Consider the following 25,784-nt stretch of genomic DNA (forward strand, 5'->3'; position numbering starts at 1 on the left):
AATATTGCTAGGATAAAGTGATAAAGGATCGCATAAATTTGGCATAGACATAGAATATTCCACAGCAGTTAATTTTGTAGCCAATCATGGTGGCATATGCTTTTAATCCAAGCGCCCATGAAGCAAAGGCGGATAGATCACTGTGAGTTTAAAGGTTGGTCTGGTCTATATCATAGAGCTGTAGGCCAGCAAGGACTAAATAGTATGATGCTGTCTCACAACAACAACAAAAACAAAAAACAAAAAACAAAATTTAAAGAATATTTATGGAGGGCTGTCTAGAAGGTTCTGTGAGTGGGTAAAGGCATTTGGTGCCAAGCCTGACAGTCTTGAGTTTGATCCTGGATCTACCTGGTGGAAAGAGAGAAGTAGTTCCTGCAAGTTTGTCCTCTGACCTCTACATGCTGGCAATGGCATACACCCAACACGTATACACATGCAAGATACATAAATGTAATATGAATAGTTTTTCTTTATATATAAATAGAAATAAATGTAAAATACAAATTAAAAATATTAATTTTTTTGAGACAGAAAAATCTTTACAAGGTAAAGCTGTCATAACAGTATGCACAGTGCATCATTTCTGTGAGAAAAATGTATAAGCATGTTGTATGGTATTTTGTTTGTATTCTGACAAATAAAGCTTACCTGGAGATCAGAGGGCAGAGCTGGCCTCTAGTTAACCACAGAGGCCAGGCAGTCACCTTTCATCCCAGCACTAGGGAGGTGGAGACAGGAATATAAGGCAGGTGGAGACAGGATCTCGGCCCACTCAGTCTGAGGATTCGTAGAGACAGGATCCCCCCATTTCAGTCTGAGATTTCATAGAGGTAACAAGTCTCTAGTGGCTAACTGCTCTGCTTCTCTGATTTTTCAGTTTTCACCCTCGATATCTAACTCCGGGTCTTTATTATTAAGACTAATTAGGATTGCACTTCATAAGCATGCACAGAAACTAGCAGAAACAGTTTTTATTTTCTTTGTGCTTTTTGGTGTTTTTCTTCATCAGATATGTGTCGTTTTTTTGCAAATAGGAAAAAGCCCAAGAGCCACCGGCAAATGAGCAGAAAGGAAGGACCACAGCACCCACTGGGCACGCCCCTTCTGAAAGAGAGGCCTGCATCTTCAGAACTCACTCTCGCCCTTGCCGGTTTCCCACTAGTAGATGTTTTGGCAGCCATTAAGAAAACAAAGAACTAATGCTGTTGAGGATGTGGACAAAAAGGAGCCCTCACCCACTGTGGGCATATAAATAAGTCCATTGTGGAAATCAATATGGAGACTCCCCACCAACTAAAAATAGACCTGCTATATGACGCAGCTATACCACTCCCAAGTATTACTCAAAACCTCCCAGTCAGCAAGTCACAGGGAAAGTGCACACCATTTCCTTCAGCACTGTTCACAACAGCGAAGTTAGGGAACCAGCCTATGAGTACATAAACAGAGAGGTAGATAAGGAAATGTGGGATCCTTTCCACCATGAGGAATGAGAGGCTGGAGAGATGGCTGGGTGGGCAGGAGTGCTTCCTCCGAGAGCACAGCTGGACAGACACTTGAGTGCCTGCAACCCCAACACTGGGGGCAAAGACATGTAGAACCTCTGACATCTCACTGGCTGGCCAAAGACCTACTAAAACAGTGAGCTTCCGGTTCAGTGAGAGAGCCCGGCCCAAAGCAGAAAGGTGGGAAGCAATACAGGACACACAGCGTCTTACTCTGTCCTCTACATGCATGTGGTGTGTACAGACCCACATGGACACACCACACATACAAACACACCACACACGAAGATTAAATTTAAAGAACAATGAGGTTGTGTCATTTACAAGAAAACTGGTCCAAGTGGAGACCCTCATACAACACAAACTAAACCTCAGAAAAAACAGATCTCACACTTTCTCTGAAGTACAGATGACATGAGAGTAGATGAGACACCATCTAGAGCAGCTGTTTCTCAAGCTGTGGGTTGCGACCCCCAATTCGAAGAATGCTTTCACAGGGGTCACCTAAGACCATCCGAAAACACAGATATTTACATTATGATTCCTAACAGTAGCAAAATTACCGTTATGAAGTAGCAATGAAAATAGTTTTATGGTTAGGGGTCACCACACCATGAGGAACTGTAAAAAGGGTCACAGCATTAGGAAGGTTGAGAACTGCTGGACTAGAGGAACAAAGGAAACTATTGGAAGGGAGTGAAGGAGGAGGGCAGTGGTTGTGGGGGAACATTCTCAAAGTACATTGCATACTTGCATGAAGATGGCCCTCAGTAACTCAGTAAAAAATTTCTACAAGAAACAGAAATAGATTCTTTAGCTTTCTGGGTGCCTATCAAATATACTACTTGACATATTCTTATACATTTAGGTTAAAATGATGGGGGAAGGCCTAAGGATGTAGTTCAGAGGCACATTGTTCACTTAGCATGTACAAGGCCCTGGTAGATACCCAGCACTGGGAGAGGATAAATATAGGAAGGGAGAGAGGGAGGGAGGGAGGGGAGGGGGGAGGAAGGAAAGAATTTTTTCTGCATAGAACAAATCATACTCATAAAAATTTATATTTCTTATGGTCTTTGTGGATCTGTGAACAAATGCTGGCTGAGATCTCTAAAAAGGTGCTTTAGTTTATCTATGTGGTCCTATGTAGTGGGTAGCCATTCCAGCTTTGGTCTGGAAGTTCCAACCCCCATTGAGGCTTCAGTAACTATCACGCGGGGCCAAGGGAGGGCCCTGAAGACCCAAGATGAGAATGCGCAGCGCTCTCTTCCTGCTTGGACGCGAGACCAAGGAGAGTTCTCCAGAGAATACCGTCGGACTGCGCTGCGTCTTTCCCAGAACCTGCCACCTACCTATCCCTTCATTTGTAAATTACGCCATTAAATAAATCTCCCTTTTAACTACGTGGAGTGGCCTTAATAATTTCACCAATAGTCCTATCATTTTAATTTCCGCCCCCCAAACTCACATACTTGGTAGTACATGGATAGTATATATGGTAGTCTAGGGGTAGAGCCTTAGGGTATAGTAGGGATTGTGAAGTCAGTAGGGTAGGAGACCTGGGTTCATTTGCTCTTTTCCTGCCATGTCATGATATAGCTCAGCAACTCAATATTCAATTTCCAAGTCTCCAGCACTGCAAAAAGTGACCTTTCTTTCTTATAAATGACCTAGGACCTGACATTCTATAATTGAAGCAAAAGCTGGGACTACAGCTGGGTACATTCATTTCAGGTACATCTGTAAATGACCACCACAGCTGTGGCACTAAATGTTTCTGCAGGACTGAAAGGGTCCATTCCACTGACCCCTGAGGGCTTAGGAGTAAACTTGTAGAGTGACTGAGCTAACCCACTTCACAATTCTGTCCACTACTTTAAAAGCAAGGTAGTCATATAAAATTCATACACACTAATAAACAGTCATGATGAAATAATGCTTGACAAAAGGAAAAAAACTGACAAACTTGAATAGAATAAAAAATGAGTAACAGAAGAAACATCTGTTAACACATGACACGTATAATGCAACAGAGAACTAGACAGAAGTGTTCTTGTCATAAAAAATTATATTGAAAAGAAAGTCAACCACTCTTTTGTAATACAGTGTATACGAATAGATATGGAGAAGTGCCTGCTTGGGGCTAAGAGATGATTAGTATGTAGAGTACTTGTCTATCATACATGAAGACCTGGGTTTGACTCCTGGCACCACATAAACTGAGTATGATGGTGGATATGATAATCCCAGCACTTGGGAGGTGGAGACCGGAGTATTAGACCTTCAAGGTGATCCTGGACTACACAGTAGGTTCAAGGCCGGCCTGGGCTATGAGATTCTGTCCAAATAAATAAATAAATAAATAAATAAAAGTAAAAAGAAAAAAGCACTTGCTATCCCAGTCAAATTAGTGACTACAACCTTCATGTAGGAATCAAGGTAACTTTTTCATCTCTGACTGTTGTGAAGTAAACTATACTATACTAATGTACCACAACGAACCATGTACCTATTAATTTTTCATGTTAGCATGCCAATTGCTAAAGGAAGGCTGGGCAGTATTTTGGAGACCTTACATTTCACAGATTTCATCCTTTTTTTTTGGGGGGGGGGGTGAGACGGGGGTTCTCTGTACAGTTCTAGCTTCTAGAACTCACTCTATAGACCAGTCTGGCCTCGAACTCAGAGATCCCTTGCCTCTACCTCCTGAGTGCTGGGATTAAAGGTGTGTGCCACCACCTCCCAGCTGATTTTCATCTTCTTAAAGGCCCTCTAACACAGGAGGAAAACCAGGCGCTAACATATAGGTGTTGCTTCAGACCCCAGGGTGCTGGCACCTGTCTGGCAGTGCTCACAGATGGCACACAGTGGTCATCTGGCTGCTGTTCCCACCTTGTCCACCCAGTGTTAGCTGCAACTGCAGTGAGCTGAAATAGTCACACCTGGCCTTCCACAGCCAATGTATCACTCTCCAAGCAAGAAAGACATCTCAGGTGGACACTGCAGCTCCAAACAGTATGAACCGTGTTTGTTCACACCATGAATTAACTGCTTCAAAGGATCATAATGTGCAAGATAGTTCCATTCTTAATAAGAGGGTAATAAGATGTGAATAAGTTATAGTTTTTATTTTTCACAAATAAAAATGACAAGTGACATGTAAAGGACAGTACAGTAATACAATAACAGTAACAGTAACAGGCTAACTATCTCATAGAGATAGAAGCCCACAAAATACTATTATACTGATTTTTTAAGAAAGACATTAAATAAATTCAGAAATAATACTTTTAACTAAATCAACAAATCAAAATCGAGCACACACCAAAACATCATCCAGAACCCATGAAGTGGTACTTAAGGAAAAGGAAAATCTGGAATTCCACATCTGAGGCTCTATTGAAGTCAAGGAGGCTCAAATCCTAAAACAAAAAAGTAAAAGAAAGTTAAACAACGCTCCCATGAGGTTCCACAGACACATTTCTGTTTCTTTCCCTTTTCAGCTGGGGATGTAATGTAGGGCCTCATTCATGCTAGGCAGTGCTCCACCACTGAGCTATCTTCTAGCTCAGAATGGACACTTGAACACTTCATCTGCTCAAGACATTTTTTTCTTACTCTAACAGTAGTTTTATATGCTAAAGAAAAGATCATAAGGGAGGTGAGATGACTCAGTGGGTAAAGGTGTTTGTCACTAAGCCTGATGAGGTGAGTTCAATCTCCAGAATGCACATGTGGGAGGAGAGAACAGACTTCCTCAGGTATACCATGGTGAGTATATTTCTCAGGTATACCATGGTGAGTACATTCCTCAGGTATACCATGGTAAGTATATTCCTCAGGTATACCATGGTGAGTACATTCCTAAGGTATACCATGGTAAGTACATTCCTCAGGTATACCATGGTAAGTACATTCCCCAGGTATACCATGGTAAACACATTTCTCAGGTATACCATGGTAAGTACATTCCCCAGGTGCACCATGGTAGACACATTCTTCAGGTATACCATGGCAAGAACATGCATTTATGTGCGCACACACAGATGTTAGAAAAATAAAATAAAAAACCCCTCTTATTTTTAAGAGATTGTTTACATTTTTATTTTATTTTTTAATTAAGTATTTATGTGGAGGGAGTAGGGGGTGTTCATGCAAGTGCAGCTCCTCTGAGATTATAGAAGATGGCACTGGAAACCCTGGAGTGGAGATATGGGCAGCTGTGAACCACCCAAATTGGCTACTGAGAAGTAAACTCAAGTTATTTGGGAGAGCACACAGTGCTCTCTAAGAAAGAATTTGAAACACAATATTGTGGCTAATGCCTGTTGTCCCAGCCCTGAAGAAACTAGGACAGGAGAATGAAGAGTTTTAGGCTAGCCTGGGCCACACAGTAAGTTTCAGGCCAGCCTAGACTATATAGTGATAATCCGGAAACTTTTTGGACAATCAGTTTTGTATTTTGCAGGGATGGTCACTACTCAATCCTTTAACAATCATATGTATTCAAAAATTTCAGTGTAAGAAAACTAATCTCCCTATTGGGCAAACTTATGCATTAGATTCTATTTATACACCACAACACACAGAACAATGTCTCTTCATTTTTTGACCTCTAGAACAAGTCTCTGAGATGGAGTTCTATGATGGAGTCTGGACATCTAACCTGCCTTTCTTCAGCCTATCTGAGAGTACATGGACAGTTGAAGGTGGGCTTTAATATAAAACGAGCCATACATGCTACTGCATGCTTTACAATGCTTCTCACTATAGAGAATGAATGGACCAGGAAACAGCTTGCCTGACCTACCCATGTCCTTCTGAGGAAAGCCAGACAGCACTGGAAATTATTAACTAGATTAACACAGTAAATGGCCTAAATCTTTGTAGTGGCAGATACCCAACCATGAAGACTGCAGCACCTCTCATTCTAGCTGGTGACCTATTAAAAACTGAAACCAGTTAGTAACCTCATGGGGAGAGCCAATCTTTAGTACTTGTAGATAGAGAGGGTTTGGATATCCCAGCTTTTAGATTTAGGGAAGAAGAAAGGGAAGGTTAAAAATCCTATTCATATTAGACATGTTGGCACATTTGGTAGGTGCAAAGAGGAGGACCTGGAGTTTGAGGCCATGCTAGGCAACATAGCAAGTTCTAGGTCACTCTAAACTATCTATCTGAAAAACCAAGAACAGGACAGGGATGGAGCTCAGTGGTGGAGCACTTGCCTGGTATGTGCTAGGCACTGGGTTTAATGCCCAGAATTGAAAAAAGAAATGAAACAGGCCATCAACATTTAGTCATGGATAAGAGAAAGAGCTCCCTCCAGGGAAAGCTATTGGTAGCTGGTGGCCAATGGGATGAGAGAGTCTTGGTCCTCAGCAGTGTAGTCACTGGTGATAAGCCCCTGTCCAGTGGTTAGTGCCTCATTCAGTGTGTCACAAAACAAAAGCACAAAGACATGGTAATGGGAGAGAACCTGTTAGGAGGAGGGAGGCCATCAGTAGAGATGGGAAGTAGGTAAGAGAGGGTATGGAGGTGAGAGTGAGCAGACCAGAACATTTTGTATTTCACATGTGTGAAATTGTCAAAGAATAAATTTAAAAAGGAAAAAAAAAACCACTATCAAAACCAAATCAAAAATCAAACAAGTTGGGGGGTGGTGGCGCACGCCTTTAATCCCAGCATTTGGGAGGCAGAGCCAGGTGGATCTCTGAGTTCAAGGCCAGCCTGGTCTACAGAGCAAGATCGAGGACAGGCACCAAAACTACACAGAGAAACCCTGTCTCAAAAAAAACAAAAAAAAGACAAGAATCAAACCAAAGACTACTATCCTGGTCCCAGAGAACTGGACAACAGAAAGCCTTTCATCCAGAAGCACCACACACACCTCACCATAACCACCACACAGTATTGTCCTGGTGAAAACCATGGAGTCTGCGGAGGAAAACAAGTGCTTGAGCAGCATAAGAATGCTGTCAGTGGACGGGGACACTCACACATGTGGACCTGAATCTGCTGGTAAAGGAAGTGAGAGGTTTAGAGCACTAAATGATCTCTGAAGTCTGTCGATGGTTCCATCATCGACTAAGTCCACGAGAAACCCAGAATTAAGGTGAGATAGATAGATAGATAGATAGATCGATAGATAGATAGATAGATCACTTACTGTTCCTCTTTTTAAGGATTTATGGATATAACTGTGTTTTTCTAAATGTTTCATTAGTAATGCTGAGTCTTGTAAGTCTGGTTCCATAATAGTCAATAATGTAACTACTTCCATCTGATGGTCCAACAATCTAGAAAAGATAAAAATTTAAAGTTATTCCTTTTACTTTACAAAAGATATTTGAGTTTACTTTTGTTAGTAGGCAATAAAATTATTTCAGTAGCCACAAAAAAAACAAGTCTAAGAAAAAAAACAAAGTAAGTGAAGTGGAAAAGTGCCAGAGAGCTCCCAGGATAGAAAGGAGCTAGAGGAACTGGGTTCTGGCCTACATTCTGTGCCCCTTACTCTGGCCTCCCGACCCCTACGCTCTGCTTTCGTTCTCCCTACAGGCCACCAATGCCACAATCAAGTATTGCCACCTCAGCCTTCTCCAATACACTTCTCTCCCCCACTATTTACACACCAGTTCCAGGGAGGGACCTTCACTGACCTGTTTGTGGTTTATGACTATGGCTGGAAAATTACCACATCCAAGGAAATAAAATCTAGTATGACTGTCCAGGCCAGACTCCCAGAAGGAGATGGCAGTGTAACTAACTACAACTACCTACAATGCAAAAGGAAGAGGTTCAGTGGACACACACATGTTGGGGCTGGAAAGATGGCGGAGTGGTTAAGAATACTGCCCGCTCTTGCAGAGGACCCAGGTTTGGCTCCCAACACCCACACAGTGGCTCACAATCATCTGTAACTCTAGTGCCAAGGGATCTGATGCCCTCTTCCGGCCATGGGCACTGCATGCACATGGTGCACAGACATACATGGAGGCAAAATACTCATACACATAAAATTATAGATTTTAAAAATATATTAAAAAAAACCCACACATGTTCATTACAATCATCTTGTCCACTGTTAATCATATCTGTACAGGTAACAAGGTTTCTGTAATTATCATTCAAGACAGGTGTGGCCAGTGAGACAGCTCAGCAAGCATAGAGAAGCTTTCTTACCCCAAGTCTGCTGACCTCAGTTTGATCTCTGGAGTCTACTCGGTAAAAGAAGAAAAACAACTCTAGCAACTTGTCCTCTGACCTCTACATGTGTGCCCCACCCCACACACACATAAACAAATGAACAAACAAAAAACCCTGTAGCCTTAACAGTAGTAGATAAGAATTTACCAAGTTGTATGTGGGCCCTAGGAAGTTTTTATAAGTATCAGTACTCTATAAAACTTATCTGCCTGGCACCAGGCTTCAGTAAACATGTTACACTGTTTTTCTGTCCTGTGTCCCCTCTCAATGTGGTCATTTCTCCAAGCAGTAGCAGAAAAGCTACCATCAAAGCCTACCCCAAACCTTACAAAAGCAACTGCCCCTAACTATAAAAGCCATTGAAGATATTTGGTCCCATGGAGGCCACTGGACCAATGTGCCACTATCTTATACCTTGGGCCTCAACTGTAGCCACAAAATCCCTGGTCTGGGCTGACCTTGGACCATGGGAGTTTATCTCTAAAGTCCCAATGAGCAGCTTCCTCAGTTCCAAACACAGTGTGAAAACTACTGATAGAAACCGGTGAGGCTGGGGTATCCTACGTTGGTATTTCAGCTGCTTACACCAGGATTCTCCACAGTTCCAATGGGGTATGTGGTAAGTGAGGCCTTACATGTAGTAACCAAGTGTCCATGCACTGCACAGCAGGGGAGCATCAGGACAGGCGTGGTGGCACAGGGCGGAAAGGGAGTTGCTCCATGTACTTTTAAGTTTCAGTCTTGAGACTCAAAGGGTGCTATTATCCACTTTATAGATGAAGAAACGGGAGCCTGCGTTCCAGCATCATGGGAGTCGCTCTGAATGAGGAGCCTGCACATGCAACTAACAGAACCCCTTCAGATCAGACTGTCAGAATAAAAAGATGGGCTACCAAGGGACATCACACAATTCAGTGCTTTGTGGTAATTAATGCACTGAAAGCAGTTTCCTCAAGTTTCCATCCATATGTTAGGGGTGGCTGTTGTTTCTAAGGTGTTTAAAGGGGTATTAAAAGACGTTTCTGATAGATTATTAGAGTCTATTGGTCTTGGGGGTAGTGGGGAAGTTTTTTTGTGGGAAGAAATGCAACAGTCAGGCAAATGCTTGGGGCGCAGTGTGCTGAGATAGTTCATCCCAAATGCCTACATGTCTACCAATCAAGGCTGTGTCAGCCTGCATGCCAGTTACAATTATCTCATTTTCCAGAACCTGTACATAAAGGCATTTCATATTTTAAGTAAAAAAAAAATATTATAGTTTGTGAAGAGTTTATTCCTTTCTTTATAAAGAAAATGACATTTAAAATTTGTGATATTTATAGTCTATTGGGTACATTTAAAAATTGATGTAACAGTTTTATTTAAACATGTCAATATTTGAAATGACATCCTATGCAGCTATTTAAATTTATGATAGAAAACTTAAATGTCAATTTAAAAATATGCAGAGGGTACAGACTTAAAAATATTCTTCTAAGGGTTATTCAACTAGAGTGAAGAAAACTGCCACAAGCGCTTCTCATTTCAGTGACTTCAGAGCTGTATGCAGACCCGTAACCCCGGCACTTGAGGACACAGAAAGGGGGATCGCCACAAATTCAAGGCCAGCTGGAGTGACACAGCAAGACTGTCTCACAGAAAGGAACACACAGGGTCTGGAGAGATGGCACAGTGGTAAAGAGCAGTTGTGGCGCAGGCAGAGGACCTGGGTTCAGTTCCCAGCACCTACATGGTGGTTCACAACCAATCACAACTCCAGTTCCCAGGGGCCTGACACCCTCTTCTAACCTTAGAGAGCACCGGGCACACATGTGGGGCACATACATACATGCAGGAAAAAACACTCATACACATAAATTAAATAAATAAATCTAAAAGATAAAAACAAAAAGGACTTTAGTTTAAAAAAATAAATAGTTCATTCAGTGTCAAAAACAGAACAGGCTAGATGCAATAGTTCACAGCTATTAAGTTCATAGCTTAAGGGAGCCAGGCAGTGGTGGTGCACACCTTTAATCCCAGCACTCACAGAGGCAGGTGGATCTCTGTGAGTTTGAGGCCAGCCTGGTCTAGAGTGAGTTCCAGGACAGCCAGGGCTATCCTGGGTGTCTGGGGGTGGGGTGGGCGTGGGGGTCTGAGGCAGGAAAACCCAGGAATTGAATTGCTTGAACACAAGAACTTGAGGCCAGCCTGGGCTACATAAATGAGAACCCATCTCATAAAAACAAAAACAACTCAACAAATACTTAATTCCTACACTATTCCAGGAAGGTCCTAGACATTTTGCATGAAACAGTGACTAAGATACCATCCCAGCCAACAGGGAGCTTCCTCTAGTGGATTCAACTAATACTTACGTAGCCAGACACCATGTCCGCTGCAGCTACGCATGTTGACTTCATCCCTAAAGAGTAAATTAACCTGACATTTATGGATGCTGTGTATAAACTTAAGTAAAAATTAATGCATCTGTGACTTTTTTGTGGGTAGGGTCATGAAGAATTACTAGGAACATTAAGCTGAGAGAAAAATGGGTAATTAGAAGACAAGATATTCTGAGACTTTATTAAGAAAACAAAAAAGTGAGGTTTAGCTAGTGGAAAGAGGCCAAATAACACTGTAAAAACCTATCTTCTTGGACTATATAATCAGACTGGAACTGAGCCTTTTGCTCTATTATCTTTTTCTTCCTGTACTATTTTTCCTGATAATTGCATTTACTCACTGATGAAAAATATGCAAATGTTAGAAATAAGGTGATACATGATTGGGTGACTTTTTAATATCATGCATTTCTAATAAGCCCATCTGTAGCTCATTCTAAGCACAGATGTTTTACAATATGTTAGCCACTAACTTGTAGAAATGCTACATGTTGGTATGTTGGTCCCCTTCCTCTTTCCTGTACTGAATATGGCACTCACTGAAGTTTACATGAATGTAGTTCAATGTTACATATAATGTAGCAATCATATCATAACATTCATTTTCCCTTAAGTTAATGTTTTTTGTTTTGTTAAGACAGGGTTTCTCTGTGTAGCCCTGGCTGTCCTGGAACTCACTCTGTAGACCAGGCTGGCCTCAAACTCACAGAGATCACCTGCCTCTGTGAGTGCTGGGATTAAAGGCATGCACCACCACTGCCTGGCTCCCTTAAGCTATTTTTATTAGTTCTTCAAAGTTTCTTGTCATACAAGTAGGTGAATAAGAGGGTCAACATAGGAGGAGGAGGAGGAGGAGGAGGAGGAGGAGGAGGAGGAGGAGGAGGAGGAGGACGAGGACGAGGAGGAGGAGGAGGAGGAGGACGAGGAGGAGGAGGAGGAGGAGGAGAAGGAGGAAAAAAAGAGGGCCAACATACTCTAAGAAGCACTTTTGGGGTCAATGAGGTGTCTCAGTGAATAAAGGTATTTGTTGCCTAGCCAGACAGTCTGAGTTCAATTCTTGGAGCCCACAATGGAAGGAGAGATCCAATTCCACTGAGTTGTCCACTGACCTCTACGTCTACATGTATGCCATAGCATGCATACATGCACATGCGCGACATACATATACACACACACACACACACACACACTGTAAAAAAGTTGAATTAAAATATTTAAATGACGAAGAACTTTCTATAACACACATTAATGTCTCCTTAGTACAAAGGCCTACAGCCACAGAATTAAGACTCAACTTTAGTGTCCTAAAGCTGCTCTAACAAATGACCACACATTTTGTAGGGTGGCAGACATTTACAATGCTGGAAGACAGAAACTCCAAGCTTCTTGAGTCAACTGGCATTCTCCGGCCAATTATCACACTGATTAGGATCCACACAGTAAACCAAGATGACCCCCCATATCAAGACTTTTAACTTGCCTGGCTTAGAAATGACACTCACAGTTTCCCTTGGCCTGGACTGCCCATGGAAAAGGAGGTGGCCTGGAGAGAACTTCTTGTTCTTTACCCTTAATGTCTTTGGTCTAATTCTCCATAACAGTTCCTTCACCCCACCCCACCCTCCTGCAACATACACTCATATCCACCTCCCCCAATCCTCCCACTTATAGGTACCCACACACAGAATAGGCACACACTGAGCTGCCACATGATTTGAATCTGTACTTATTCTTAGAAATGTGACATTCTTTGAATAAATATCTACTTTAAATTTACCTAACAGTGGGGCTGAAGAGATGGCTTAGAGGTTAAAAGCAGTGACTGCTCTTCCAGAGCATCCAGATTCAATCCCTAGCACCCATACAGTGGCTTACAACTGTCTGTAACTTCAGTTCGAGGGGATTCAATGCCCACTTCTGGCCTCTGTGGGCACCAGGAATGCATCCGGTACACGGACATGCATGCAAGCAAAACTTTCATATACATAAAATAAAAATAAATGTTTAAAAAAATTTTGCAGGCCAGGTGATGGTGGCACATGCCTTTAATCCCAGCACTTCGGAAGCAGAGGCAGGCAGATCTCTGAGTTCGAGACGAGCCTGGTCTTCAGAGTGAGTTCCAAGACAGCCAAAGTTATACACAGAGAAAGCCTGTCTCGAAATGCAAACCCTGCTCCCCAAAAAATGTGCTTAAAATTTTATCTTATAGTATTGTGCTACAAATCTTCATAACTGAAATCTCTTTTCTTTTTTGCTTATTTGTTTATGTCCCAGGGCAGGATTTAAATCAGGGACTCCTGGATGCTTGGCAAGTAGACTAAGCAGTCTCAAGATACTTTTCACTTTTTTTGATACAGGGTTTCATTAACTGGCCCAGACTGGCCTTGAATTCACTCTGGAGCCCAGGCAGGCCTTGAACTTGGCAGTCTTCCTACCTCAGCTTCCCAAGTAGCCAGGATTATAGGCCTGAGCCACCAGGCCTGGCTAAAATTATTGTCACAGAAAACTATGATTTTAAGACATTTTCATGCTGCTATGTATGCATTTGGGTAAGTACTGTTGTAACTACTGTCTAATGTTACAAAGGATTTCCCTATTAGTGGGCAGACCTACAGAGCTATAGAGAACATCTTTGTGCATGCTCCCTGGCTGACAGGAACATGAAGTTTTTGGGTACATGCTCAGGAAGATTTCCTTATTTGCTTATTAGTTATGTGAATAACCAATTCTGTCAATTGCCTATTAATTTATTATGCTCTTCTACTAGGCTATCATTTTTTGTTAATTTGCAGAAACTGACTATATAGTCTAGATATCAATTCTTGTTGTTATCCTTTTACTCAGTCTGTTAACTCTTTTTTTTTTTTTTTTTTTTTTTTTGGTTTTTTCGAGACAGGGTTTCTCTGTGTAGCTTTGCGTCTTTTCCTGGAACTCACTTGGTAGCCCAGGCTGGCCTCAAACTCACAGAGATCCGCCTGGCTCCGCCTCCCGAGTGCTGGGATTAAAGGCGTGCGCCACCACTGCCTGGCCAGTCTGTTAACTCTTGATTTAGCCTATTGTATCCTTTTAAAACCAGCACTTCTCTGTGTTTGTTTGTTTGTTTGTTGTTGTTTTTGTTTTTTTTGACACAGGGTTTCCTCTGTGCTAGGACTAAACAAGTTTGCTGATTCACACAACTTGGGCTTTGTTATTTGTTTATGTTGAAATGCTGTTTCACTGTGCAGTTCAGGCTATTCTGGGATACATGCAGTAGCCCTGGTTAACCTTCAACTCAAGATCATTTCACCCATGAGTGCTCAGATTACAGTCATGAGCCAACATACCTTTCTGTTCTACTTCTAACTTTCTCCATAGAAAGAATGCAAATTGTTGGAGCCCATTTGGGTTTCCTAGTGGCTTTATCCAGCAGGTCTGCATAAAGAGGATGATTGGACTACAGGCCTGAGTTTCAGGTGATTGGAAGGGTCTACACTTGGCTGTATTGGGCAAGGGGGGGGGGTCTTTGCTCCTCCCTTTGGCACTGTCATAAATAGCCCTTTGGAATAAAGTTCTGGGCTGGTGGGTTTGAACCCAGGCCCTCCCAAGGCTATCCTGTGTTTCTGTCTTTCCTCTAATCTAGGTTTCTCCTTCTAGCTAATATTTCTCATTTCCTCCTGCTCAAGAGTAACATGGAGCCAGGCGGTGGTGGCGCAAGTCTTTAATCCTAGCACTTGGGAGGCAGAGCCAGGCGGATCTCTGTGAGTTTGAGGCCAGCCTGGGCTACAAAGTTAGTTCCAGGAAAGGCACAAAGCTGCACAGAGAAACCCTGTCTCAAAAAACAAAACAAAACAAACAAACAAAAAAGAGTAACATGGAAGAATAAGAGGGAGCTGGTCTCCCTTAGCAAATATTAATACTGACTGGACAAAATGCTGACCAGATCAAATCATCTCCCAGGGAGCTATCAAGCTAGTGAGAAAGCAACTGACTTAGCTGTCGACTATAAGACAACAATGATGCAGCCATGTCCATCCCAATGCCCCAGACAAGCACGTCTCTATCTCCTAAAAATTGAATTCCACTGTGTCCATATTGACTTCTCTGCATGTTTATTTTTTATATAAGGGCATGAAAACCATCTTACCAGGATCACATTAAACTAGCATCAGAATGCCTACTCAAGTACCAGAATTTATAGATTTGGACCATTTGACTTCATTTGCTTTTAACAACTGATCATTGTAATCTAAATGACTAATATAAATATTATTCTTTATGTAGTAACACTCACCATGATGTCTCCTGAGGAAAACACAGCTTAGAGATTGGTCAGACCAGCTTTAAACATTTGTTATTAAGTCACTAAATGCCCCCACAGGGTAAGTGAACTGAAATCTACCTAATTAACTCAGAGCAGAAACAACACAAACTAATAAGTCACCTTAGTTTGCCAATTTATTTCCCCCAATAAATAACCCTAGGGTTAAATGAATCATGTGAGAACCTGTGGATAGACTTGATACTTATCAGTCTTGTGCTTTTCTGTACTGCTGCCCACACCAAGCATCCACTGAGTAAGCTGTCAAGGCTCCAGCACTGGCAGATCAGAAGGGAGTACATTTAGTTCTCCTTCAGTCAGTGGCACACATGTCAAAGGCCGAGGAGTATGCAGGGTTTTTCTCAGAACAGGCTGCCTTTCTCCACAGTTAGCCCAAGGCTCTGACATCAATTATGTTCTAAGATAAACTGAAAAGTCTAGGATCTTCAACATTTTAGCAAAGTGGAAAAAAAATTATTCAAAATGAAATCAATATTGTTTGTTTGTTTGGAGAGAAACTGTCCTGAACTTACTGTGTAGCTGGCTTCAGAACTCTTGCCTCAATCTGCCAAGTGCCCAGACTACAGGCATGAGCCACCAGAGCTGGCTCAAAAATAAAGCTCTTTTCATTTAAAGCCTTGGTTCCTAAGGAAATATTTCTGTTAAAAAGTAGAATCTACTATCAAACCTCTCTTGGGATAGTTAGGACTGTAAAGTCCAAGGACCTAGGGCAAGGACTCAACCATATTATCCTGTTGCTCACTAAACCTGTCTATATGACAGCACCACACCTACTGCAGAGAATTTATTTATTATTCTTAATTATACTTATTTTGTGTGGGTAGGGCTAGGTGGCAGGTGTGGGTGCACATGCCATGGCACATGTGAAGAAATCAGAAGATAACTTGTAGAAGTTGGTTCTCTCCTTCCACCTTTACATGGGTTCCAGGAATTGAAGACAGGTCTCAAGCTTAATAGCAAGTGCTTTTACCTGGTGGGCTATCTTGCCCACTCTGCAATTTATCATATCAGCTTTCATTTTTATTCATTGGTCCTCATAACCCTATGAACTTTGAAATTTTACGTAAGGACCTATTACAGTATGAATGTGTCCCTCAAGTTTAATCCCCAATGTGTTGGATTTAAGAGGTGGGGACATTGACATAACTGGGCTGTTCCAGGCCTATAGGGGTTATTCAAGAAGACTCAATCTCCAACAAAACAAAACACCAAAAAGGGCCAGCAAGATGGCCCAGCAAGCAGGTCAAGTACTTGCCTGGAGACCTGAGTTTGATCTCTAGAGTCAATGTAAAGGTAGAAGGCGAGAACTGACTACATGAAGTTGTCCCCTGAAGGCCATGCCCACACATACACACAATACAGAACATGAAGTTGTCCTCTGAAGACCATGCCCACACATACACACAATACAGAACATGAAGTTGTCCTCTGAAGACCATGCCCACACATACATACAATACAGAACAACAACATGAAGTTGTCCTCTGAAGGCCATGCCTACACATACACACAATAAAGAACATGAAGTTGTCCTCTGAAGGCCATGCCCACACATACACACAATACAGAACATGAAGTTGTCCTCTGAAGACCATGCCCACACATACACACAATACAGAACAACAACATGAAGTTGTCCTCTGAAGGCCATGCCCACGCATACACACAATACAAAACAAAACATCAACAGATAAAATAATAAAAGAAATGACCTATTCTAAGGTGCTTGGTTCTAGCAGTCCAATACACTAAGGTCCTAAAGGGAGACAAACATGGCTTACTAAGCTACTACTTCTAGCTTTTCTACTTGTTTGGATCTGTAACTATTCTGTCTCACAGGTTTGCCAGAGTATACATTAGTGACGCTGATTTGAAATTCTCTGATTACTTACAAATGGAAGAGGTTTCAATACAATCAAAATATTTTTCTCTTCAAAAAAAAAGAAAAGAAAAGAAAAGAAACAAAAAACTACCATTGCTCTAGAGGTAGAGGCAGGAAGATCAGGAGTTCAAGGCTAGCCTATGCTATGTGATACTCTATCTCAAAATAAAAACAAACAAACAAGGTGTATTAAATTTTGGATATCTTAATTTGAACAATACCAATAGAACATGACTTTGCTGCATCATCATTTAAAATGAGAAGTCCATTCTAACACCTATGTGCATAGGTGCCTTTGGCTCTTCCTGCCTATACCTGTTCCACGGTTCGACAGGCTATCTGGCTAGGCTTGTGGCTTGTGTGTAAAGGCAGGAAAAGTTCCACTTTAAAACCAAATATTTGCTGGGCAGTGGTGGTGCACACCTTTAATCCTAGCACTTAAGAGGCAGAGGCAGGTGGATCTTTGAGTTCGAGGCCAGCCTGGTCTACCAAGCGAATTCCAGAATGGCCAGTGCTAGAACTCAGAGAACCCCTGCATGGAAAACCACCACCACCACCAACAACAACAACAACAACTATTTTCTTGTATCTCATTTATCCACAAGCTGCCCCCTCCTCACAGTACAGAGTCAAAATCACTCAGAGTAACTGGCTTTTAGAGCATTGACAGTAACACCAAGCAGCCAGAACTGAAGAGAGGCAGTGTTGAATGAGAGCAGAGCAAAACATGATTTAAAGGCACACTGACACTCACTGAGGACACTAGGTGCTCTAGAAATGCTTGCCCCAGTGCTGCTCGGCAAGATTCATCCTTGCCTCTAACGTAAGAAGCTTCGTGAGCATTCACAAGAAGTTTAGTATTTAACAGAGAACATATGGTGGCACTTTGAAGTGCTTAAGGACAGCATCTCATAAACTATGCCAGTCACCAAACCCACTGTAGCATGAGAAGGTGAGGCTGTCACAGAGAAACAGGAAGAAATCTCGAGTAGAGAACACAAAATCTGTATGGATTTGGTCTTGCTTGAGGCTATCCACTACTAGAAACCATGTGGAGTACACACACATTCCTTTGTTTATCCTGCAAGTTAGCTAGATTACAATTTCTGTCATTTGCACAGAGTGCAATTTGTAGAAAGTGCCTATGCACTTCGAAAGAAAATCTTACTTCTGTCTCCTGAATGTTCATATATGTGCCAGAGTCCTATCAATGCATCCTATTCTGGTAATTGACAAGGGGATCAGGACTGTCAGGCAAATAAATTCTAAGACGGAGATATAATTGTAACCTGCCTTAGAGACTCATTACAAAATATATTATTAAAATTATAAAGATTTATGGAAATTCTCCAGTAAAGAAATCTCTACTCACTTGAACCCATATCTACAGTCACCTTTGAACATGCAGTCCTTTTTGAAATAAGTATCCTATAGCTTTAGAGCTACAGTTTGAGAAATATTTACTGAAACTGCAACCAGATCCCTCAGGCCCAGCATCTGCAGCCAAGTTGTAAAGCATTCCCCTTTGTTCCCTAATGTATCTGAAGTATCACATATGTGGAGAGGACCACCAAACTCCCATGTGGACTGTAGTTTACGTTCCAGACTGAAACTAACTTACCTGCATTGAAATGAGAACGAAATCAATTAGGCTCCCAATTCCACAAAATCCTACGGTGCAAAATTTTAGCAAGCCTAGGAAAGCACAAAGGAAAGTAATTCACAATACAGAAAGTCTTGTAAATACTTAAAATGTTTCTAGCTTTCTACCAAGCTATTATATAGTCTATAAATTCTACAGTATGATAAAAAGTAGAATCTTAAAAAAATCCAATCTTCACCTAAAAATACAAGAATGTTTTAAAGGAACCTCATATACAAAATAGTTTAGTAACTAATATAACAACAACAAAAATAGTAAATAAATAAAAAAAATATACTCTACAAAACTTAAAAAAAGTGTTTCCATCTACCCACATCCAGGCCTGGGGTAGAGTTCTGTATGTCTGTCCAGCAGGCACAGGGGTTGCAGCAACACAAACAACAGACCCTCAGCACCCCCGAGCTGCACAGTACCTTTTAGTAGCAAACCCTTTATTGATCTGAACAGACAAAATATATTATGTGATACAAGTTTAACTGAGCAGAGCAGAAAGTTCAAATCTATACTGTCAAGCCACAAAAATGTTCAAGAAAAATACTAATCTTGTAAAATTCCAAAATCTGGCCAGGCAATAGTGCACATACCTTTGACCTCAGCACTCAGGAGGCAGAGGCAGCAGGATCTTCGTGAGTTCAGCCTGGTCACCAGGCTGTCCTGGTGAGTTCCAGGACAGCCAGGACTACACAGAAAAACCTTGTGTTGAAAAACAAAACAAAACATCCAAAATTTGACTAGTAACTCAAATATCTGTAATTCCGCCAAATAAATACATGTAAAATAAATAAAATAATAAAATAAAACGATGTTTTTAAAATAACTGCTCCACATACAGCTACACAGATAATCAACTCAAAATTGTTAAGAGTAGATGAGATCACCTCTCAAAACACAAAGCTGCAGGCACATAAATGTACAAGAGCTGGTTTCTTCTTAGGGCTGGATACAGGGCAGAATACTGTATGCATTGGGGTAGCACCCGGCAGTAATTTAGTAACAGCCATTAAAAATCCAAAAAGTAAAGAAACATTGCTTTTAGTTTTCTCCCAAGCACTTCCTATCTACCTTTTTACTACCTGTCTGCTGGAAGTTCGGTTATGACAGGGTTTCTGTGTGTCTTGTTTACGTCTTCATCCTAAGTGCCTATGGCATTGCTGGAACCTAGTAGATGGTTACTATCTGTTAAATAAATGCATGAATCTCCTATCCCAGTTCCTAAGATCTCAGTCATTGTATCCAGTATTTCATAAAGTAATTCCTGCAGGTATGTTGTGGAAACATGGCTGCTGACATTAGCATTTTAGTGAAAATTTGGAGATATCATACATGTACTATGGCACGTGGGTGACACAACATACATGTATATACACACAAACAGACACAAAATAAATAAATGTAAATGTCTAGAAAAATGTAATGCTAAAAATGCTTTAAATAGCCAAGCATGGTGGTACAACCTTTTATCCCAACACTCGGGGAGGCACAGGTGGTTCAAGGTCAGCCTAGACTGCATAGTGAGTTCCAGGACAGCCAGGGCTACATAGAGAAACCTGTCTCAAAACACACACCAAAAAAAAAAAAAAAAAAGAAAAGAAAAGAAAGAGAAAATGCCTCTACAAGATGGTGCTACAGGCAAGCCTATAGGGCAATCCTTTTAATTAATAATTGATGTGGGAGGGTCCAGCCCATGGTGGGTGGGGCCATCCCTGGGCTGGTGGTCCTGGGTGCTATAAGAAAGCAGGCTGAGAGAGCCAGTAAGCAGCATTCCTCTACAGCATCTGCATCAGCTCCTGCCTCCAGGTTCCTGCCTTGCTTGAGTTCCCGTCCTGGCTTTAATGATGAACAGTGATGTGGAAGCCTAAGCCAAATTATTTCCTCCCCAAGTTAATTTGGTCACAGTGTTTCATCATAGCAATAGTAACCCTAATTAAGACAAAAATATACACTGTAATCTTCATCTTTCCTTCCATACTTTTTATGTAGCTATTTTTTTCTTTTAGTACATTTTATTTACTTGTGGGAGTTGGGGGGATACACATGCCATGACCTGTGTGCGGAGGTCAGAAAAAAACATGAGGGTAACTTGTCCTTCCACCATGTGGGTCCAAGGATTGAATTCAGTTGGTTAGGCCTGGTAGCAAGCTCCTTTACCTGGTAAGCCATCTTGCCAACCTGTAGCTATTTTCTTTGTTTGTTTGTTTTTTTCTTCAGACAAAGTCTCTCTATGTAGCCCTGGCTATCCAAGAACTCATTATATAGACCAGGCTGACCTTAAACTCACAGAGATCCACTTGCCTCTGCCTCCCAGTTGCCGAGAAAAAAGGTGTGTACCACCATGCCCAGCTTCATTTTCTTTGTTCACTAAGTCAACACTGACTTTTATTTATGTACTATAACATTTAGTTTCAGATACGAGTAACAGAAATATACCTCGCACCAACCCCACATGGAAGACTCCTCTTTGCTCTCTGGTGCGTAGTTACATGGAAAGACTAGGGTTGCCGGTTGGGAAGCCGAGCATTCAAACTTTACATTTGCTCAATATGCAAGTAGAATCCTATAGTAAGTAAAGCATGATCTCCAAAGACAGAAAATTTGGGTTCCTATTAAGCTAAATGTCCTTGGATACCATCTCATAATCTCATGACAATTTCCTTATCTATAAAAGAAAGATTATAACAAATACGTCGCAGAATACAGCAAAGCCTCTTGGCTCAGTAAATCCCTTAACCTCTCTGGTGAATTTCCCTAGGCTGAAGAGGATTTAAAGAGGGTGATAAACATAGAGTTATAAGTCTTAAATACAGGTAAGCATACGAAAGTTTAACAAAACTTAAGGTCAAACATAAATGCATTAGTAAAACCATGGCAAAAGGGAAATATATAGTTAGGATGGAGGGATGGAGGGGGTCAGACTCTCATCCCAGCTCATGGTGATCACCAAACACCACTCTGTCCTGAGAGCAGTTGTTTCTATTCTAGGGCAACAGTGACAAGGACTCTGGCAAATGACACTCTTTTGGAAAGAAGACACACTCGTGAACATACTGTACAGCCACTGCGTGCCTAGCACAGCACAACAGTTCCAGTCAAGTGACGAGCCTTCACCCTCGAATATGTTTTCCAAAAGGTGAATGCACTAGAAAGGCCAATATTGCCTGCTTTAGCTAAACTGCAGAAATGAACACTCTCAACTCAGAGAAAAATGTACCCATTCAACTCACATGAATCTTGTACATGGAGAGATCTAAATCATAGGCATATATTCATTCAACAAAAACTCTAAACAAGTTTCACAAGGATTTTCTTTCTTTCGTTTTTGAATGAAGCATACTCACCTAAGGCAGGGTATCCGAGGTAAAATCGATCTGCTCCCAGCCAACCCAAAAACAGAGATAATGCAACTGCCACTTTGTACGAGTAGCCATTTCTGCAGAGAATTAAAACCTGAGTGTCACAGCCATGTATTGCCAACATGTGAGCATTTTAGAAAACAGATCTGTGCGTTATTACCTATTTGTTTAGTGGCTCACTCATTCATTCACTCATTTGTCTTTTGGAGGTTTTGTATCTAACACTATTCTAAGCTTATGGTATATATTAATAAATAAAAGCAACATAGACTCCCTGTCCCTCAGTGGCAGGAAACAAAAACCCAAACATATTTAAAAATCTAATTATACAGTTTATTAGAAAGTTACACATATTAGGAAACAAAAAAAGGTGGAGCAGATGTTTACTGAATTCAGAATTCCAGGGTATACAGAACGTCCAGAATGCTGGGGCCTACTTAATGACAGGACAGTGCTATGTGAGGAAAGCCCTAAGGATCAGCTAAGCCATGTCAGTCCCTGAAGGAAGCAGCAGCTGCTGCAAGGCAGTTCTCTGTCATGGATGGGGGTGGACTAAGGCCAGCTGAGTAGAAGCAGATTTAGGGAGAGAGAAGAGCAGACCAGTGAGCGATGGAGGGAGCAGGGCTAGGAGGCTGAGAATCCATGTACCACCATAACACTCACTCTGAGAAAACCAGGAAGCTATCACAGGATTTTAAGCCGTGATACGATCTGGTTTACACTTTCATATACTGTGGTTGTTATGCTAAGAACAGATTGTCACGGAGTATTTGTCAACTAATGTCACAAGCATTCAAAAAACAAACCCCCAAACCCAATGACCTATAGCAATAAGTGATCATTCTCCCATTCTACATGGCAGACTGCGTGGTTCAGCAGACAGCATCTGGGCTGAGGTGCCCTGAACTTGAATACAGGCTACAGATTCACTTCCTGTCTCAAGCTGAAACTGAGACTTCTAAGGTTCAAGCTGAACATGTGGCAGACACCTGAGGCAAGTTCTCTTCAGGATTATCTCATCAAAATACAAAAGGAAAACTGAATTTCACAAACACACTTAAGCCTCTACATGTTACTTGCCTATTAACCTTAAGCCAAATTAACCAATACAGCCAAGCCCAAAAACAATGGTATGGGAAATATACGTTCTTCTGTTAATAGGAATTGAGGGCTGAATATCTGCTAACAAACTCAAATTTATTTTTGAGCACAAGGACAAAATGTTTAAATGCTTTTCAATACTCAGGTGAGAATTAATAATGGCTTGACTGAGTAATAGAAAAGAGATGCTGAGAATCATCAGATTCTTGGATGTGTTTGAAAGTATGTTCAATTTTCTTATCTGTTAAATTTAGGGTATGAAGAGGAAAAAGAAAGGAAAGAAAGAAATAATAACAGCACTCCAAATTTTATCGTAAGCATTAAAAAGTTGAAGGGGTTGGGAAAGAATGCAGATGGATGGTTCTTCAAACAGAAATCAAAATTGAGTTTGGATATGTGAGGGTGAGGTGTCCATAAGATACCCAAACAGTGTTGAATAAAAAATCAGCTGAACATTACAAGTGTGGTGTTGGGGGATAATCTTTTTGCACACTGTAAAGATGTGTCTCTGCCTAAGGCACCTTTTCAATGGTTTAATAAAGAGCTGAATGGCCAATAGCTAGGCAGGCCTTCAGGGAGAGAGAGGAACTCAGGTTAGAATCTAGGAACATAGGCGATGCCACCGGGGAAGGAGAGAGGTAAAAAGAATGGAGAAGAGGTAAAAAGCCACGTGGCAGAACACAGATGAATAGGAACAGGTTAATTTATGTTATAAAAGCTAGTTAGGAATAAGCCTAAACTAAAGGCCAATCTTTCATAATAATAAGTGGGGCTGGCAGTACAAAGAAAGCCTGACGAGAAAAAGTGACTACAGCGTGGATTTATGGAAATAAGTCTCAGATACAGACAGAAATTAGACAGTTAAGTTATAAACATACAGGAAATACTGAGCATCAAGAGATTGAGGATGGACATGGTGGTACATGGCTATAATCCCAGCATTTGGAAGATGGAAGCAAGGGGATCAAGATCCAAAGATCAAAAAAAAAAAAAAAAAAAAAAAAAAGATCCAAAGATCAACCTTGGCTACACAGTGACTATGAGACCAAAAGAAAGAAGTGAAGAAAACACATAGACACTAAGAAAGCAGAAGCAAGCAGACTTCATATGGAGGTTAAAGGAAATGAGAGAATGACTCTAAAGTTCTGGTTGGATTTTCTGTTTTCTATTTTCTGTTTGTTTGTTTGTTTGTTTTGTTTTATTTTGTTGAGATAGGGTCTCATCACATAGTCCAGGCTAGCCTCAAACTTATGATCCTCCTACCTCTGCCCACCAAGTAATGCAACAATGTCTATACTTAAAAAACGGGGGAGAATAGGTGCCATTCACTGTGCCAAAAATCAGAGGGGAAAGACATCATCATGTACTGTTTTAGGTACCATAATAAAGATGATCACATGTAAAGGGTGGCTAGATCAAAGGCAAAAACAGGGACTCTCTCAAAAAGCCTGAGCCTAATCTAGGGCATACACTACTGTGTAACACATACACACACATACACACACACACACACACACACACACACACACACACACATTGGGGAGAGATAAAAATTGAATAAATCTCAAAAAGAAATAGAAGCTAAAACATAGTAATAAAAAGATTCTTATTTGAGTTTATATAAGAAACCAAGAAAAGAAAGCATCTTTAAAAGAAGGAAATAGCCAATGTTGGAGAGTTGATTTTAATGTGGAGTATAAATAGTATTTGATAGAGAAGGACTGCTGGTAAATTCTAGTATGGTGCTACACAGAATGTTTGATAGTTGATGAGAAAGTACTATAGAAACAATTATTTTGAAGTTTAATGGGTAAAGGGAATGAAATACAAAAGCAATTAGCTATGTATGTAAATCATGCTGAAGAAAAACCTGGTAGGGCAGAGACTGCCTAGACATTCACCAAACCATTTCTAATTTTCACATCAGCTGAACTACATTTCCTAGCTGGCCTTGCAACTGGGTGCAGCCATAATTGTGTTTTGGTCAACGGAAAGAAGGCTGAAGTAAGTGCTATTTCTGGATTTCATCCTTAAAATATACTTGCAAAGGGTTCCCTCTCCTCTCTCATCTATTGTCTGAATGAAAAGGACTCTAGAGGAAGCAAAGCCATGGAGAAGCCAGGCCCTACATGGCTGTGTAAAACCACCAGCACTTGCTCATATCATAACCCAGAACTCTAAGGCAACCAAACTAGATCACATCATGAATAAAAAATAACTCATTGTCGTTACCAAACTCCAGTTTCTGGAGACTACATTACAGAGTGTCTATGTCTGTAATACTGAAATGGAGTTTAATTGAGTATTAATATTACATATTTTCAAAAATACACTAGCAAGAGTAGAAAAAAAAAACCATGTCAATGGAAATG

The 25,784-nt window shown here is 41.1% G+C and overlaps 1 protein-coding gene across 1 annotated transcript in view; it reads right to left on the reverse strand.

Moving 5' to 3' along the window:
* Nucleotides 1–4,614: 4,614 nt before the first annotated feature.
* Nucleotides 4,615–25,784, reverse strand: part of Tm2d1 (TM2 domain containing 1) — a 31,358-nt gene continuing 10,188 nt past the window's right edge. The window contains exons 4-7 of the mRNA XM_059254556.1: nucleotides 22,297–22,388; nucleotides 18,920–18,993; nucleotides 7,678–7,807; nucleotides 4,615–4,930 (exon numbers count right to left, since the gene is read on the reverse strand). Coding sequence (XP_059110539.1) covers nucleotides 7,697–7,807; nucleotides 18,920–18,993; nucleotides 22,297–22,388 — 277 coding nt within the window. The 3' untranslated portion in view covers nucleotides 4,615–4,930; nucleotides 7,678–7,696. The remainder of the gene's footprint in view (nucleotides 4,931–7,677; nucleotides 7,808–18,919; nucleotides 18,994–22,296; nucleotides 22,389–25,784) is intronic.

The sequence above is a fragment of the Peromyscus eremicus genome, chromosome 2 (genome assembly GCF_949786415.1).
Source record: "Peromyscus eremicus chromosome 2, PerEre_H2_v1, whole genome shotgun sequence".
NCBI lineage: Eukaryota > Metazoa > Chordata > Mammalia > Rodentia > Cricetidae > Peromyscus > Peromyscus eremicus.